Genomic DNA, 16,601 nt, shown 5'->3' on the forward strand with positions numbered 1-16,601 from the left:
ACCCTGCCCCTCCTGGAGCCACACACACCTCACCAGCCCCTGTCACTCAAAAGCCAGACATGCAATTCACATCAGGCAGGCAGACACATAGCACACAGAAATGACTACTTCTAAAAGTGGCATTTCTAAAATAGTTATAATAAATCTGCACACACCATTGCGCAGCATTTATTATCACTATTCCAAATATACCAAACTTGACCACGCTGCAACTCTCATATCAGGAATTACCACTGAAACACTTATCAGGGAATCCCCAATGCATTCCTATGGGAGGGCAGCCCCACAGTAGTGCGAAAACAAAATGGCTGTTTGTCACCACAAGGACATGTCACACACTTAAGGTACATGTCCTTTCTTTTACCTACAATGCACCTTGCCCATAGGGCTAGCTAGGCCTACCTTAGTGGTGACTGACATGCATTAAAAGGGGGTCACAGACATGGCACACACTTAAGGTGCCATGTCACAGTGGAAGTAACACTGCGCGCACAGGCCCTGCAATGGCAGAGGCCTGAGATAGGTTTGAAAGGCTACTTAGGTGGCTGGCGCAATCAGCGCTGCAAGTCCACCAGTAGCATTTAAGTTGCCAGCACTGGGCATATGAGATACCACTTTACAAGGGACTGACAGGTAAAATAAATAGGCCCAACAGGTGTAGACCAATCTTACCATATGAGAGCACACGCAATTTACAATGAACAGCAGTGCTAAAGTGCCCAGAGTCCTAAAACCACCAACACCATGTCAGAAAAAAGGCTAGGAGAAAGGCAAAAAGTTTAGGGATGACCCTGCAAAATGGGCCAAGTCCAACACTCCCCAACAGGTATGCAGAGGTAAGTATAGATAATTCTAATGCTTTTTTTGTGCTAGTGTGGGTGAGCAGTTTGGCTTTTCAGAGGGTAGTCTTAAGCATTTGTTCTCACACACAGATGCAATAAATGTGACACACACTCAAGAATAAATCTAAGACCAATTTGTAAAAATAAAGATTATTTTTATGTATTTTTAGAGCCCAAGAACACAGTTCTAAGGTAAGTTATTTTTGTATCACATTTGTGTGCAATTATGCACCATTAGAATGAATGGAAAGAAAATAGAAAATTGCATATAAAATCAGTCCATACTTTCACGAAGTTTATCTTCTCGTTTTATGTCAATTTCGGGACCAGGTCCAAAGTTCCAACTGGAGAAGTTCGGGAGCAACCTGGATCGGGTGGGAGCAGAGTGCTGAGTGTCCTGGAACCTGATGCTCATCGGTGGCCACTTGAAAATGCACTGCACAGATGGACTTACAGGAGAAGAACTGGTTGGTCGGTGCCGGTGCGACTGGGTGCAGAGCTGACAGGTCTGGTGGGCCTCGTGGTACTTTAACGTCCTTGCGGTCAGGAGCAGGTAATTTGAAGAGGCGATCTCAGGACAGCAGGGCCACTAAGGAAGTGGATCTTTAGTGTCTTGATGTCCCTCAAAGGGTACTTGCTTCTGGTGCTTTGGGAGTCTGGTGTGGACACTTCTTCTTAGTTTTTTATCGTTGGGGGTCCAGTACCCTGGGAATTGGTATGCAGTGGCTCCGGTAGGTCCTGGTGCCTCTAAACTTCATGGAGAGGCAGACCTTATCCTCTGGAGCTCCTCTACCTCTTCTTGCTTTGGTGCTGTGTCGAGGTTGTCAGTGAGCAGCGAGTCGACAAACAGGACTTCATGAGTTTGGTGCCTCTGGTGTGCTGGAGAGTGATACCTTCCCTCCAAGGGAGCTTCTTGGTGATTTATCAAAGGCTGGAGGTGCTCCAGGGTTCTTGGAGTCCTTGCAGGTTTCAGGACAACACATCAACAGAGATTGTCGAGCCCTTCTTCCAGCAGGCAGGATTTGCCACCTTTTTGTTCTGCAGCAGGGTTTCAGTTCTCGTGCGGTGAGTCTTCTTTGTCTTGGTCTCTTTTTACCCAATGAATTTAAGAACAGGTCTCGGGGAGCCACCAAAATACTGAATTTAGGGGTGTTTCAAGGGGAGACAGCTAATAGGCAATGGGCTATCTACCTTTAGGGTGTCTACACACTTTAGTGACCACTTCCTGTGGGAAGAGGCACTACCCTAGCTCTGATTGGAGGGTTTCTCACCATCTCAAAATGGTGGAATTTCAGGAGCGGGGTTCACCTCGCATGCCCCGCCCTAGGGGTGTTGCAGGCTGAGGGGGGACCCTCCTTCTCATCTAACTAATTTTCTCCAAAAGTGGAGCAGGAAAGGGGGCATGACGTCCCTTACTATCTGGAGGTTCCTGGGTTAAATTTCAAAGGCAGCATTGACTTTGAAGCTTCCCACCCAGAAAGGCCATCCTATCCTCGAACAGGTATGAAACACCCCCACCAAGAACAGGTATTGTTTCCCTCCTCTGAGAGTGCTGGCTCTCATCCCAGGAGGTCAGAAACATATTTTGTAGTGGCAGGCTCACGAAAACCGTCCAGAAACCCCACTAGTGTTTGATTAAGTTTCAGAGGACCTTCTAAAATGGTCTCATGTGTGAATTTATTCATAAATCCAACCCTGGCAACAGTAAGGGTTTAGTAAAATAAGATGGTTGGTACTGAAACATCTTAGAATCAGTGAAGCCATCATGCAGCTAGGAAACTGATGTTGACAAGTATGCAGCCCATGTACTCTCGATGGCTTCCCTATTCACTTAACATCACAGAATGGACTGGAGATTGTGGGGACAAGTCTGCTCAGGCTGATGGTCCCACACATAGGGTATGGTACACCCTGTCTTCGGGCTAAAGACCTGCAGTAGGGGTGGCTTATCTATATCTTATGCAGCGTATGGTTGTCATGGCACACAGGGCTGTGTGCATGTCGGCTCTTCAGATTTTCCTGCACCAAGACAAGCAGCCGTAATGGCAGAGTGCATGGCCTTGGTGAGGGGGCCCCAGGGTGGCGCAACCAGTGTTGCAGCCTCAGAGGCCACTCTTCAGTACCCATGCCCTTGTTACCAGAGGTACCATGTACTAGGGACTTACAGGGTTAGCTGAAGTTGTGCCAATCATGGTACAGTGTTTTGGGAAAGAGATCTGGCACTGGGAACCTAGTTAGTAGGGACCCAGTGCCCTTACAGTTCGAAATTACATCAGGCAAAAAATGGAGACTGACCATGCAAAAAGAGGCACTTTCCTGCAATTCGTGACCCTTTCTCTACCTGAATGTGTTGTGATGTGTGACCCCTACTCTACCTGAATGTTTAGTGAATTGTGATCACTTCTCTACCTGAATATGCCGTGACTGCTGACCCTTACTCTCCCTGAATATATTGTAAACCTTACCCTGTCTGAATGTCATGCTGACTCGTGACCCTTACTGTAGCTGAATTTTTCATGATGACTCGTGACCCTTACTCTACCTGAATGTGTCAAGATGACTCGTGACCCTTACTCTACCTGAATGGGTCATGCTGACTCGTGACCCTTACTCTACCTGAATGGGTCATGCTGACTCGTGACCCTTACTCTACCTGAATGTGCCGCAGCGCATCACGCACTTCAATACCTAATCCGTCTGCCTGGCGAACTGCCCCTTTTAAAGTACAACTTGGCCTTTGGTCCACACCGTCGCCAGTGCAGCGGGAAGGACATATTTGGCAGGTGTCACTGTCTTCCTCCAACTTGGACGCGCAATGGACCTGGACACGCTGCGCACAACTCGCCCCTCCATGCCTCCCCTGCTCTACAACTTGGTGGGTACCGACGCATGACCACATATGTTATTATTGAATATTGAAAATAAAGATGTAGCATGGATCAGGAAATGGGCAGCTGCATCATACACATGGGCAGTTTTACCACGTGCACAACCTTAATACTTCCTGCTCAGATTTTACTATTTAATGACCGTGCAAGAGCACTGCACGTGGGGTCATTGTGCAATACACCATTTTTGTTACAAGTAGGCCAAATTCAAATCCAAGGGCGTAGCTTCAATAGGTACAGCAGGTGCAGTGGCACCGGGGCACAGAGGACAGATGAGTCCATTGAATCCTTATTATAGCTATACATTATAATTCAAACAGCAGCCAGGGGGCCCCTTTCCTTCCTTGCAATATGACGCATTACACCCACTGGCCGCGCTGCTGTTTGCGCCCGAGTCAGGAGCTGAGCGGGCCTCGGAATGGGGGATTTAGGGCTGGGCTGGGCACCAAGAGCAGCTCTGGTAAAACTGTGCATGTCAGTCCTGAAGGTTTTCTTCTCCCTTCCACTCTTTATTTCTTATTTTTTTCCCCCCTTCTTTTGTTCTCTCCTTTCTTTGTCCTCCTTCCATGTTATATCATCTCTGCCTCTCTTTTTCTGTCGCTCTGTTTTCTTTCTTTCTTTTCTCTCTTTCCTCCGTTATTTCTTGCCCTTCGTCATTTTATAAGAATGCTTGTCTTCCTAAAGCAGTCTCTTCACTCGTGAATTTATATTTCAGTTTTGCTTGACTGCTGCACCCTCCGGGATGGAGGTGACTTCAGAGATATGTTTACATCTAGAAAGCTATGAAGTCTGTACGTGCCTTGCAAACTGTGTCATTGCTAATGGGTCAAATGTACATGTGAAAATGTGTTTGGCCTGCTTGTGTATATTGTGCCTATGCGTTGGTGTGTGTGTACCTTCCAGGAACAAGGCGGTGTGTTAGGAAGTATTTAGCCATTTTCTCCAAGAACAGCACAAACTCTGTAACTGTCCATGTGTGTGTCCAAGTTCCCCTGCCCCAATGTCTTTGTTTCCCACATTTGTTACATTTCGCACAGACTGTACCAAAATGTCAATAGATTTCGACAACCAAATGCTGCATGAAAATCTGCTGCGTGAACAGTCGAAATAAAGCACAGCACAATGTTTACTGCGGGTTGTGGACTGATGACATCATCGCACACACTTGGGCAATTAATGCCGCGATAGTGTGACACTTGGCATTGTCCTACAGCACAAAAGAGCGTGAGTGAGCAGTGTTATGTTTGAGTGTTGTACTTGAGGAACACCCTACCCTACAGTATACATTTCTATGCAAACACAATAAGATGATGGACGGAGCGCTGAAACTTGTCGATTGTTTTCACTTTGCATATGGCTGGGTCTGAACTGGGGTGGTGAAGTGAGCTAAAGAATGAAGATGGATTCAACCCAAATCTGTGACTGGGGGTGAGTGTCTGAAAAGTTTCAGTGCTCCGTCCATCATCTAATTGTGTTTGTATAAATTTCTATAGCGATCTCTCAAGGTTCAATTGTGCAATATGTCTAATTTTGTAGCAATTACATCCACATTATTCATGGAAAAATCACACAATGTTCCTTTGTTTCTGCTGGTTAGGTCTCACCTGACCCAGCGCATGCACTGAACTGGCGAGACATTTTGTGAGGGCTCAAAAAAGGGCTACCACTGAAGCCTAGAGCTACAGTGCATGTGTGCTGGCACGCGCACCTCACTTTCGGGGCCGCACGGCCGCTTTGATGTTTGAGCCTGTTTATTACTTTATTGTAGTAATGGTGGCACCCGTGCGCCGCCATTAGTACAGAGCAGTAATAAACAGAAACAACCATTGGCATAGCCAATATGTCTCGCTTTTGGGACCTTAGAAGTATTTAGTTATGCAACTGCTGCATGGCTAAACACTTATAAGGTCCCAAAAGCAAGACCTATTGGCTATGCCAATGCTTGTTTTTATGTTGCAGTAGAATTCCACAGATAACAAGGATGTGCTACTTTAGTTGATACAGCTGTGCAGGAAATCCTGAATGTGTTTGTGCTGTTCCCACTCTTTACACCCATTGTGGGGATTAGCCGCTATGTGATGAAAAGCCATTTTGGGTTTCGCTTGTGTGAACTTTTCTATGCAAAAGAGATTTTGCTCGCAAGAATTAATGGAGGTTGTCATTAGCGCAGCACGTGCCTCTTAGCACCCGTCCATAGACTTTAATGTACCTTCGACACAATAGAAAGAAACTATTAGACATGGAAGAAATACTGTATGAAAACAAAAGAAACATTGAGGGCCAGAATCTGAAAGATTTGACGCAGACCCGATGCAAAATCCTTTGTAGTATTTAAGAAACAACTCCAATGGTTATTTGCATTGCTTTAAAAAAAACGTAAGGCAAGAAAGCACATTTTGTGTCAGGTCGGTGTTCCCTGGGTACTATTGCACAAGCCACCTGTGTTGGCACTAAGCAGCCACAAGTGTGGCATTGCATGGAGAGCAGAATTCCGCCATTTCTTTGAAGATATGTCGCAGTTCTTCTCTCTCCCATTCAAGCAGGGAGGGGCCGCGGATTTACTGGCTGCGCTGTGCTGCGTTGCGTGATCTTCTATTTGAAAACGTGCTTCTGAGTACATATCACTAGCTAATGGAGCGGTCGACTTCTTTCTCATTCTTGTAGGTCCATTACCGCAAACTTTTTCAAATGATCTTCGTCTTGGGTATTGGAGGAACTCTACAATATGGCATCCAGATTTCAGTACTCAGTTCCCCATCACCGGTAAGTGGGAATACCATTAGTGTGGTTCAGGCGGGCAACTAGAGCCACATTTCTGGGGGGAGGGGGCTGAAAAAGATTTCCGGGGGGGGGGGGGCTAATTCTTCCAGCCATAGGCAGAGTGGCTCTAAGAATGGGTGAAAACACAACAAAAGCCTCATTAACAAATAAATGGTCTTTTAAAGACCTGTGATGTACTCGGGTGCGGCTGCAATTAGAGGGTCGCCAGCCCGCGAAGCTGTTTCAGCCCGGGCTGACACACACGACGGGGGGCAGGGGCTGAAGCCCAGTGAGCCCAATGGGTGTTGCGCGCCTGGTGTGGTTGTTTGCCTGTCCATCGACATCGCCTATGAGCCCCATATTTCTGTGTCGCCCTCCATTCCTTTCCCATCTCTTGGGTCTGTTTACATCTTTCAATCCACTGATCATAATCTGCGCACCAATACAATGATGCAGCTGTCAGGATATCATGTTTGTTTTGTCCATTTATTGGTGTATGCATTTATGTATAATGTGGTTGCTATCCTATTAAAACCAAATATGTTTTTGAGATGATGCGTAGTTAGTATTTTGCTTATGTTCTGTGAATTGTTTCATTTGTCTGAGAATAGGGCGGCTTCTAGAAGTTTGCGGCAGGAGAACAGATTTAGTTGGACTTGCAGAGTGGGGGCATGGCATTTCAGATTTTACTTTCACCAACTGAGAATGTATTTTCAACCATGGTTATCCTTTGAAATCAAGGAGACCCAACCTGCATTTGGAGTATGGTGCCAAAGTTATGTCTTCTCATTTTTGGGCATAGCAATGTTGGTGAATGTAAGCCCCTGGTATCTATATACCTCTTCAGAATGCCGTCCTAGCTTGTTGCTTATTCCTGTGCCGTTGCTTGCAATGATAAATGTGTGTGTGACTTTTTAGACGCTCAAGGAGCTCAGATTTGGAATCTTTGGGCCGGATTCACAGAGATAAACTGAGATGAAAGTCTAACTTTACGACCTTCGGTATTCACAAAGGGTGAATACGAGTTTACGAGTAGGAATCTTAGACTTTTGTCTCAGTTAAAATTAAGTTTTGGTCTTAAGTTTAATTGAGACTAAAAAGTTAAATTCAAGACCAAAACTTAAGTTTAACTGAGACATAAGTCTGACTTTACTACTCGTAAATGTTCTTTGTGAATACTAAAAGTCTTAAAGACAGTCTTTCGTCTCAGTTACCTTTGTGAATTGGGCCCTAGGTGTTCATAACAATTCACTAATGGACAATTCGAAATGCTATCCATCAGGGGTGACCTTAGGTTCCCAAGGCCCGGATACATGTCAGATTTGCAGGATTCCCAGAAGAAATACATTTCCATACAATACATTTAAAAGGAAATTATTTACATACTGGGGACCATATTATGCACTGTCATTGTTTGCGTCGGGCACACCTCTTAAGAGCCGCGAACTCGTGCTGTCCTGGGGCAGCCCATTCATGTGAAAACACGGGGCAGCTGCTGACAGCCGCTCTGTGTTTTCACAGTGCAGGCGGAAACCCGCCTGCTCTTTTAGAGGGGATTAGAGATCCCCTTGCAGGCTGGTGCAGTCAGTGACTGCACCAGCCTGCAAGTCGATATCTGGGAGCTTCATAGGACCCCCTTTCTCCCCTCCAGAGGGCTACTCTCAAGGGGCACACTCACAGTGAGCGCGGCCCCTGAGAGTTTGTTTGCCTCTGCACCCATGCCTGTAATATGGCATGGGCGCAGAGGCAAAGGAATTTCCTCATTTGCATTGGGCATGTGCCTTGCAAATGAGGGAATGCCCCATGAAGGTAGCGCTGACGCTTTAAGTGCACCAGTGCTATCGGTATTACTGAAGGGATGCAAAAGCATCTACGTCCCCTTCTGTAATACCACAGTACCCCGGGGGCATGCAAAGCAGGCGCAAACACCCTTTGCGTCCCCGGGGCACTTATTGTAATACGGCCCTAGGTGTTATAAACATTTAGCACCCAGCTGAGTCTCCTGGTCCAGCAATTTGTGCCTCTGTTGTACCTGCAGTCTCATTTTGAAGAGCACAAGACCCAAATGTGGAGATCTTAGAAAAACTGTTGCCTCTAAGGAATCAGGCTGGTTTAGCTAGCATGAAATTGGTTCACACTTCACCAAAATATGGTGTAAGTTTCACAAAAAGGACAAGGCGAACAATGTATTTATTGAAACTCAAGAAGAACCTATTGAGAAGACTGTACATAGTAACAGCATCAGAGTGCATTGGTTCCAAGCGGTTTGGGTGGATAACACAGAGAAGGTGGTGTAACATAAATGATGAATAAGCCATCATGCTATACAGTACAAACACATATATGTTACCTCCTCATCGATCTTCCTGTCTCATTCTTTACAAATGAGCAGTTTGCCTGCTCCACAGAACCTATTACCTAGCAGAGATCAAAATACTTCCCACAATATGGCACTGACTACCCAGCATGCTTAAAGAGGGAAGCATGTCACAAAGACAAACTGTTCTTTTCATTCTGTGTTGCAGAATGATGCCTTGAGAGGCCAGAGAAAAGTTTTTCCAGGCTTTCTACATTATGTTTTTAATGTTCTTATTTTCCCTTACCAGATTTGCCTGAGCAGTCTTTTCATGTTTGGGACTGCACCGCCTTGCGCAGTAGGAGTTGGTCCAGGTTTGCGGCGCTGGGTGTCCTTTTGCCTATTGTTTCCCCCCTACAGGTGATGTCTTGCGGATGCAAGCGGATTCTCTGACGGTTGTGAGGCAATGTGCCTTCAGTGAGTGGCTGCGTGTTTGTGGGAGTTTTTGTTGATCACAGGCACTTCCTGCATCTCAGTAGCTCCCGTGAGATCTCAGGAGTCGCGTGAGTTGGTTCGCTTAGAAATGGGAACAATGCAGGAAGCGCCAGTTGGATTTTGCACAATGGACTCTGCCTCACGTAGCTCTGCTGGGGGGCCTACTTTGGATGCACTACACCCTTAATCAATGAGGCTGTTGAAACTTCAAGGCCCGGGTGTCGGAAGAGCCGCCTTCAAAAAGGCCATGGCCAAATCCTATTGATGACATGGAGTACCCTGACGGCAATGGGGGAGGCGGAGTCATTTTGTGCAGGGAGCTGAGCTCTCTAATCTCTTCACCCATGTCGAGGGCAATCTGGGTTTTCCTGCTCCTGTGGAACAGGACTTGGAGGTGGATTTTTTCACACAATGACAGTGTCCTGACCCTGACTATTTGCCTTTGCACAGTGAGGTCGTCAAAGTACTTTCCCATGAATGGAGGGACATTGATAAGTCTGCATTCCCTTGGTTTTTGAGCAATTATTATGCCATGGGGGGGTTTTCAAAATAATTCTCGCATTTAGTCAAGGTGGATAACCTGATGGCTGGCCTTTCTTCACAGGTCATGGTGCTTTCAGATGATGACTTTCCCTTCGACCCTGTGGATAAGAAGGTGGAGGGTCGGTCAAAAGGTCTTATCCCACTTCCAATTTCTCTATCAGAGAAATTGCCTATACTACTTACATGGTCCAATCCCTATTGAAGTATTTTCCGTCTCTGGCGAAGCAGATGTTTGAGGGCGTGTATACAATCTCTCTGCTGGCTCTGATGGAGCTCAAAGTACGCTACTCATCTACAATATCCTTTGATACTTTGTGTTTGGTGACATGCAGCAATAGGATGCAGGCTTGGGAGACAGATGCTATGCAGATGTCTGTCCTCTTGAAGTTGCCTTTCGAAGTTTCAAAGATTTTGTTGCTTCAACTTGAGGAGATGGTGAAGCAGTCGGCTAACAATAGAAAGCTGGCTGCTCCAGTTCGCCACCCCTCCAGGGCGAAAGGTTTGGATTTTGCTGCACCTCTGTCTATTCTCAGGCTAGAGGTGCTAGCCAGCCCTTTTGAGGCAGTGGTTGTGGCTGTGGGCCCCCTGGAGGAGAAAAATACCGGTCTCAGTCAGCTGTTTCCTCAACCACTCCTTCTCCAAAAAAGTGACTATCCGTTCTTTCCGGTAGGAGGTCAGGGTTCACTTCTTCTGTCAGCAGTGACAGGGAATATTGAATGCCTGGACAGTTCAGACAGTGAACAACATTAAACAGAAGAGGGACCCTGAAATAAGGAAATGAGGAAGGAAAGTAACCAGGGAATTAACAGCAACAAAAACATGTAAGACTTATCTCACACATAACTATTGCATTTGCAGTTAGTCCAACATTTCATAGAATCCACAGAACCCAAAAAGTTTTTTTTATAATTTTTTTTTTACTTCATTTGTTTATCAAATCATTTCATTTTTCTATAAGTGATTAATAGAAAAGCAGTACATCAATAAAACAATTATAACCACAAGCCCAGCACAACAATATAACAGAAAGCCTATTTGTAACTATATATGTTACCACCCCAGTCACCACATAAAGACATGAATCCAAAAATAGACAAACCCAGCAAAGGACTAAAATATAATTCTAGACATGAAAAATACACAAAATACTATGAACAAGTGCAAAAGTGGAAAAGGAAGAAGCTCCAACGTGCATTTTGGAGGTCCCATGTACATCACAAACTCCTTCTTCAGGGCGCAAAGTATTTATTTATATCAGAAACCATCTTAATTTTAAGCACATTACGTTTTGAATTAAGTACAGGGCTCAAATCACAATAAAAACAAGTCGGTGGGAAAAGACATACCATAAATACATCGAATTATCAAAAAAGAAAGCAAGCTTAAAATACTGGAGCAAGCCAACAATACCTTATAACCCAATACAGTAAAAAGATTGTGCCAGAGATGTTACCACCAACAGGAATATAGAAGTACCGTGACAAGAAGAAAAAATCAGAAATAAGAAAGTATACACAAAGGTTGCAAAACTGGCGCTACATTCACCAGTTGCAAGATTGAAACCAAAGAAAGAAGTAGTGCAGTAAATGCAAAGATCAATAGAGATAGAAAGAATGTCTTCCACATACTTGTAGTCCATTCAAGGCCAAGAACTAAAGGGACACGAGTAAATCGTTCGTCCTCTGACAAGATTTCAAAGGTTTAGAAATATCAAATATACACTGTAGTGAGATTCGCAAATAAATATGTATGGCCATATGTGTATCTACCACAGCCGTTAGATCTCTGGAGATCGACTAAATAAATCGAAACAGAGAAAATCTCATAGAACATTATGACTGTCACACACCTTTCTATATTACTATACTAGGTTTATATCTGTAATGAAACAGAAGCTAACTGAGTCAAGGAAAACAAGAGACTAAACAGAGTCTATATGTTGACTATGCAAAGTATCAACATCAGAACATGATATAAAAATGGAAATATGTAGGATCACATGCTTACCAGATGAATAGAAAGTGAAGCAAAAACTAAGAAGATTGAGGTACAGCAAGCAAAGAAAAATATAAGTATTTTTTTTAATATATAAGAGTCTAGTACTGGTAAGTGAAGCTTGATAAGCTACTTACATAAATGAAAAGGAGTCAAATAGAAAGCATGGGTAAAGCTTGATGCATCTATGACGGCTGAAAAAAACAATGACGGTCCCTTCTTCAGAGGCAGGTGTGCAGAGGCATTACATAACCTAAGATGAAAGCACATGATGTGATATCTGCCAGGGTCCACCGGGGAGACATACGGTTTCAAAGAGAAACAGCAGAAGGCAACACGCACAGTTTTTAGAGTAGATCCAGCTCACAGAGTCAGCACTCCCACATAAAATGATCTGTTCTCTTAAGGCATCTGCACGGGGCAGGGCTCCCTCAATATAAGTAGTCTAGTTATCACAAAAGACCAATAGAGGGAGTATTTTTGGGAACAGCTAATTTAGGGAAGTAATATGAGATCTGATAAAAATCTACCAAAGAGACATACGGATTTCACCAAGCAATGGCAGAAATCAACACTCACGGTTATAGAATAGATTCAGGCCACATAGTCAGCACTCCCACATAGAAATGATTGGTCCTCTTAAGGCATCTGCATGGGGCAGTGCTCCCACAGGGTGAGTAGTCTAAATATATTAAAGAGACCAATAAAAGGGTAGTTTATGGGAGCGACTCGTTTACGAGGGAGTGAACGAGAAAACATAGATTTTAGAGCAATTCAGTCAAAAAAAGACCCAGAGGTGTACATACAAAGGAACGGTCACCATAAAATCCTGCTACACCGGGACCTCGTTCTTATTAAAATGTCAACCACAGAAAGGTGTTACTGCTAGAACCGACCTTTAAAGGGCCGCCGTAACGATTCAAAATGGAAACACGTGTGTGCAGGGGAGTAGAGCCCTGAACACAAACGATGGTCTAATATTACAAGGTATCCCGATGGCTTAGTGCAATCCTATAGTGTCTTAGACAGAAAAGACGGACAAGCACCTCAGAAGATCATGGAGGCCATATTGGAACAGATAGAGAACAGACAACGGGCGTTTGGTGGGTATGGATATAGAAGAGCACCCTTTGAGGGCCCCGCAAGAAACAATCGTTTTTTAGTCAATCGACAGGGATCTATGAGAGCCAGATTCAGAAACCAAGAGAGAAGTGGTTACCAGCAATCAGAGAACTCCCCTCAGTTTCTTCAGACAAGGAGGAAACAATATTGGAGAGAGTAGGTGATTCCACTCTCACTGATCTAGTCAATGAGAGCCAGATTCAAAAACCAAGAGAGAGGTGGTTACTAACTATCAGAGAACTCCCCTCAGTTTCTTCAGACAAGGCGGAAACTATATTGGAGAGAGTAGGTGGTTCCACTCCCACTGATCTAGTCAATCCTTCTCATGTTGACCCTATCCCAATCTTTAACCTTTCAAAACTAGATTGGATGAATCCTCTATGAAATTATTAACACAAGGTCTTTCATTTGTGCCGAGCACTTACCTTGATCCCTTTAAATTAAGTGCAGACATTCAATCTTTCTTTCGTAAAGTTCGATTGAAGAGATTTTTTCAGGAGAGACCTATGATCCAGAATGAGAATAAGACCAGATTTAGACCTACTTCCATATTTACCCCCTCTTTGGATCAAGTTGGTGCGGAAGTGGGTATCTTTGAAAAAGCAGTGTACTCCGAAATACAAAACCTTTTGGCATTTGTTCCAAAACCTCCCTTTAATCTTAATTATGGAGAATACCAAGCTCTTAAATAACTATCCTCTAATACGGATGTGACCAGCAAACCGTGTGATAAAGGTGGAGGAATTGTGGTACTGGATAGTACTGCATACAAAGTACAAATTCAATCTAGGCTTGGGGTACCTGAACACTACGCCCAACTGAGGAGTTATCCAGAACAAAGAATAAAAGCTGAAATCCTAGAAGTGACTCAGGGAGCCCTGGACAGAGGCTCTATATGCAAACAAGATTTTGAATATCTCAATGTCCCTTTTCACAAGATCCCCATTTTATATGGGGTTCCTAAGACACATAAGAATATCACCAGCCCCCCATTTAGACCCATTGTTTCGACTATTGGGTCTCTTACCGAACCCTTATCCAAATATGTGGATGCCTATTTACAAACTTTAGGATCTAAATTACCAGGATACATCAAAGATACTGGTCACCTTATTGGTAAAATAGAGGGAATGCCATTTAATCCTTATACTGATGTCCTAGTCTCGATGGATATCGAGGCTTTATATACTAACATCCCCCAGAATGGAGCACTGGAAGCAGTTAAGAGGGCATTGGATAACGAGGAGAGCCCTTGTGATCACCTTTTTCTACTGGAATGTCTTGTCATAGTGCTCAAAGAAAACTACTTTGAATTTGATAAAACCATTTACAAGCATAGACAAGGAGTCAGTATGGGCGCGGCCTGCGTGCCCAATGTAGCCAATATCTACATGGGCGCCTTTGAAAAAAAGTTCATCTATAATGAAGTGGCGCCCTTCAGTGAGAATATACTACACTGGCATCATTTTATCGAGGATATCTTCTTTATTTGGAGAGGCCCACAAGAACAACTAGAGGAATTTGTCTCATGGATTAATCTTTGTGATACCAATCTAAAATTCAGTCCCAGTATGAGCACTGAAAAAATCGAATTCTTCGATATATGGATCCAAGTGATTAACCAGAATATTGAGGTCTTGCTGTATACCAAACCCACTGCACGGAATACCCTTTTACAATATGACAGCTATCATCCCCGTACCCAAAAGGATAGCATACCGTTTAGCCAATTTCTACGTTTACATAGAAATTGCACTACTATGCAGAATTTCGATATACATGCGGCACAACAGAAAGAGAAACTTCTGAATAGAGGGTACCCATATAGACTCATAAAAGAATCATACAAAAGGGCTAAATACTATGACAGAACAGCTCTCTTACAGAACAAGACCCATGACCCTGCTCCAGGCAGGTCGTTCCCCATGCCGCAACAGCACCACCTGTTGTGCCCCTGCGTCCGTGATCACTGCAGCTGCCTCACCGTGAGGAGGACGTAGGTTCTTGCACTGTACTGCCTCCACTAATTGTTTTGCCCCTGTGAATGGTTTTTTGCATCGTTGCTTTTCCCCCTCCCCTGTTGCCTTCTGTGCCCTCTGCCCTTTGCCTTCTGTACCCCTCGCCATTCTGCCCTGTCTTGCTTCGCTGTACTGCCCCTGTGAACTGTTGTGCATCGTGATTCTTTCCCCCTGTTGCCTTCTGTGCCCTGTGCCCATTTTCCTTCTGTTCCCCTCGCCATTTCAACCCCGTTTTCCCACTGCTGCTTCCCCTGCGGCCCGCCCCCTCGCTCGCTTCACTTACTAACTGTACTGCTTGTCTTCACTGATTTCTTTGACCTCCTTTATTGTTGCTTTTCCCCCTTGTGCCATTCTGTGCCCTGTGCCCTTTTTGCCTTCTGTACCCCTCGCCGTCCTCGCCCTCGATTCCCACCGCTGCGCCCCCTGCGGCCCCGCCCACCCACTCTCCCGTTTGCCCGTCCCCAACTCCCAGCTGCTCCTCTATCCCACCTCCCCTTCTTATGGCAGTAATGGGTTTAGTACCGGGATTAGTACCGGGATCCTTTGTAATATTAGACCGTTGTTTGTGTTCAGGGCTCTACTCCCCTGAACACACGTGTTTCCATTTTGAATCGTTCCGGCGGCCCTTTAAAGGTTGGTTATAGCAACACCTTTCTGTGGTCGAAGTTTTAACCAGAACGAGGTCCAGGTGTAGCAGGATTGAGGGTGACCGTTCCTTTGTAAGCACACCTCTGGGTCTATTTTTTGCTAAATTGCTCTAAACTCTATGTTTTCTTGTTTACTCCCTCATAAACGAGCCGCTCCCATAAACTACCCTTTTATTGGTCTCTTTTTATATTTAGACTACTCACCCTGTGGGATGCCTTAAGAGAACCAATCATTTCTATGTGGCAGTGCTGGCTGTGGACTGAATCTATTCTATAACCGTGAATGTTGATTTCTGCCATTGCTTGGTGAAATCCGTATGTCCCTTCGGTAGATTTTTATCAGATATCATATTACTTCCCTAAATTAGCTGCTCCCACAAATACTCCCTCTATTGGTCTTTTGTGATAACTAGACTACTTATATTGAGGGAGCCCTGCCCCGTGCAGATGCCTTAAGAGAACAGATCATTTTATGTGGGAGTGCTGCCTCTGTGAGCTGGATCTACTCTAAAAACTGTGAGTGTCGCCTACTGCTGTTTCTCTTTGAAACCGTGTGTCCCCCCGGTGGACGCTAGCAGATATCACATCATGTACTTTCATCTTAGGTTATGTAATGCCTCTGCACACCTGCCTCTGAAGAAGGGACCGTCATTGTTTTTTTCAGCCGTCATAGATGCATCAAGCTTTGCCCATGCTTTCTATTTGACTCCTTTTCATTTATGTAAGTAGCTTATCAAGCTTCACTTACCAGTACTAGACTCTTATATATTAAAAAAAATACTTGTATTTTTCTTTGCTTGCTGTACCTCAGTCTTCTTAGTTTTTGCTTCGCTTTCTATTCATCTGGTAAACATGTGATCCGACATATTTCCATTTTTATTTCATGTTCTGATGTTGATACTTTGCATAGTTAACATATGGAGTCTGTTTAGCCTCTATTTTTCCTTGACTCAGTTAGCTTCTGTTTCATTACAGATATAAACCTAGTATAGTAA

At 44.4% G+C, this 16,601-nt stretch overlaps 1 protein-coding gene across 1 annotated transcript in view; it reads left to right on the plus strand.

The window, feature by feature from the left end:
• The first annotated feature begins 3,657 nt into the window (after nucleotides 1-3,657).
• Nucleotides 3,658-16,601, plus strand: part of LOC146783421 (solute carrier family 2, facilitated glucose transporter member 11-like) — a 516,968-nt gene continuing 504,024 nt past the window's right edge. Inside the window, exons 1-2 of the mRNA XM_085633874.1 lie at nucleotides 3,658-3,717; nucleotides 6,395-6,493. Coding sequence (XP_085490000.1) covers nucleotides 3,658-3,717; nucleotides 6,395-6,493 — 159 coding nt within the window. The remainder of the gene's footprint in view (nucleotides 3,718-6,394; nucleotides 6,494-16,601) is intronic.

This window comes from Triturus cristatus, chromosome 11, assembly GCF_964204655.1.
Source record: "Triturus cristatus chromosome 11, aTriCri1.1, whole genome shotgun sequence".
Taxonomy (NCBI): Eukaryota; Metazoa; Chordata; class Amphibia; order Caudata; family Salamandridae; genus Triturus; species Triturus cristatus.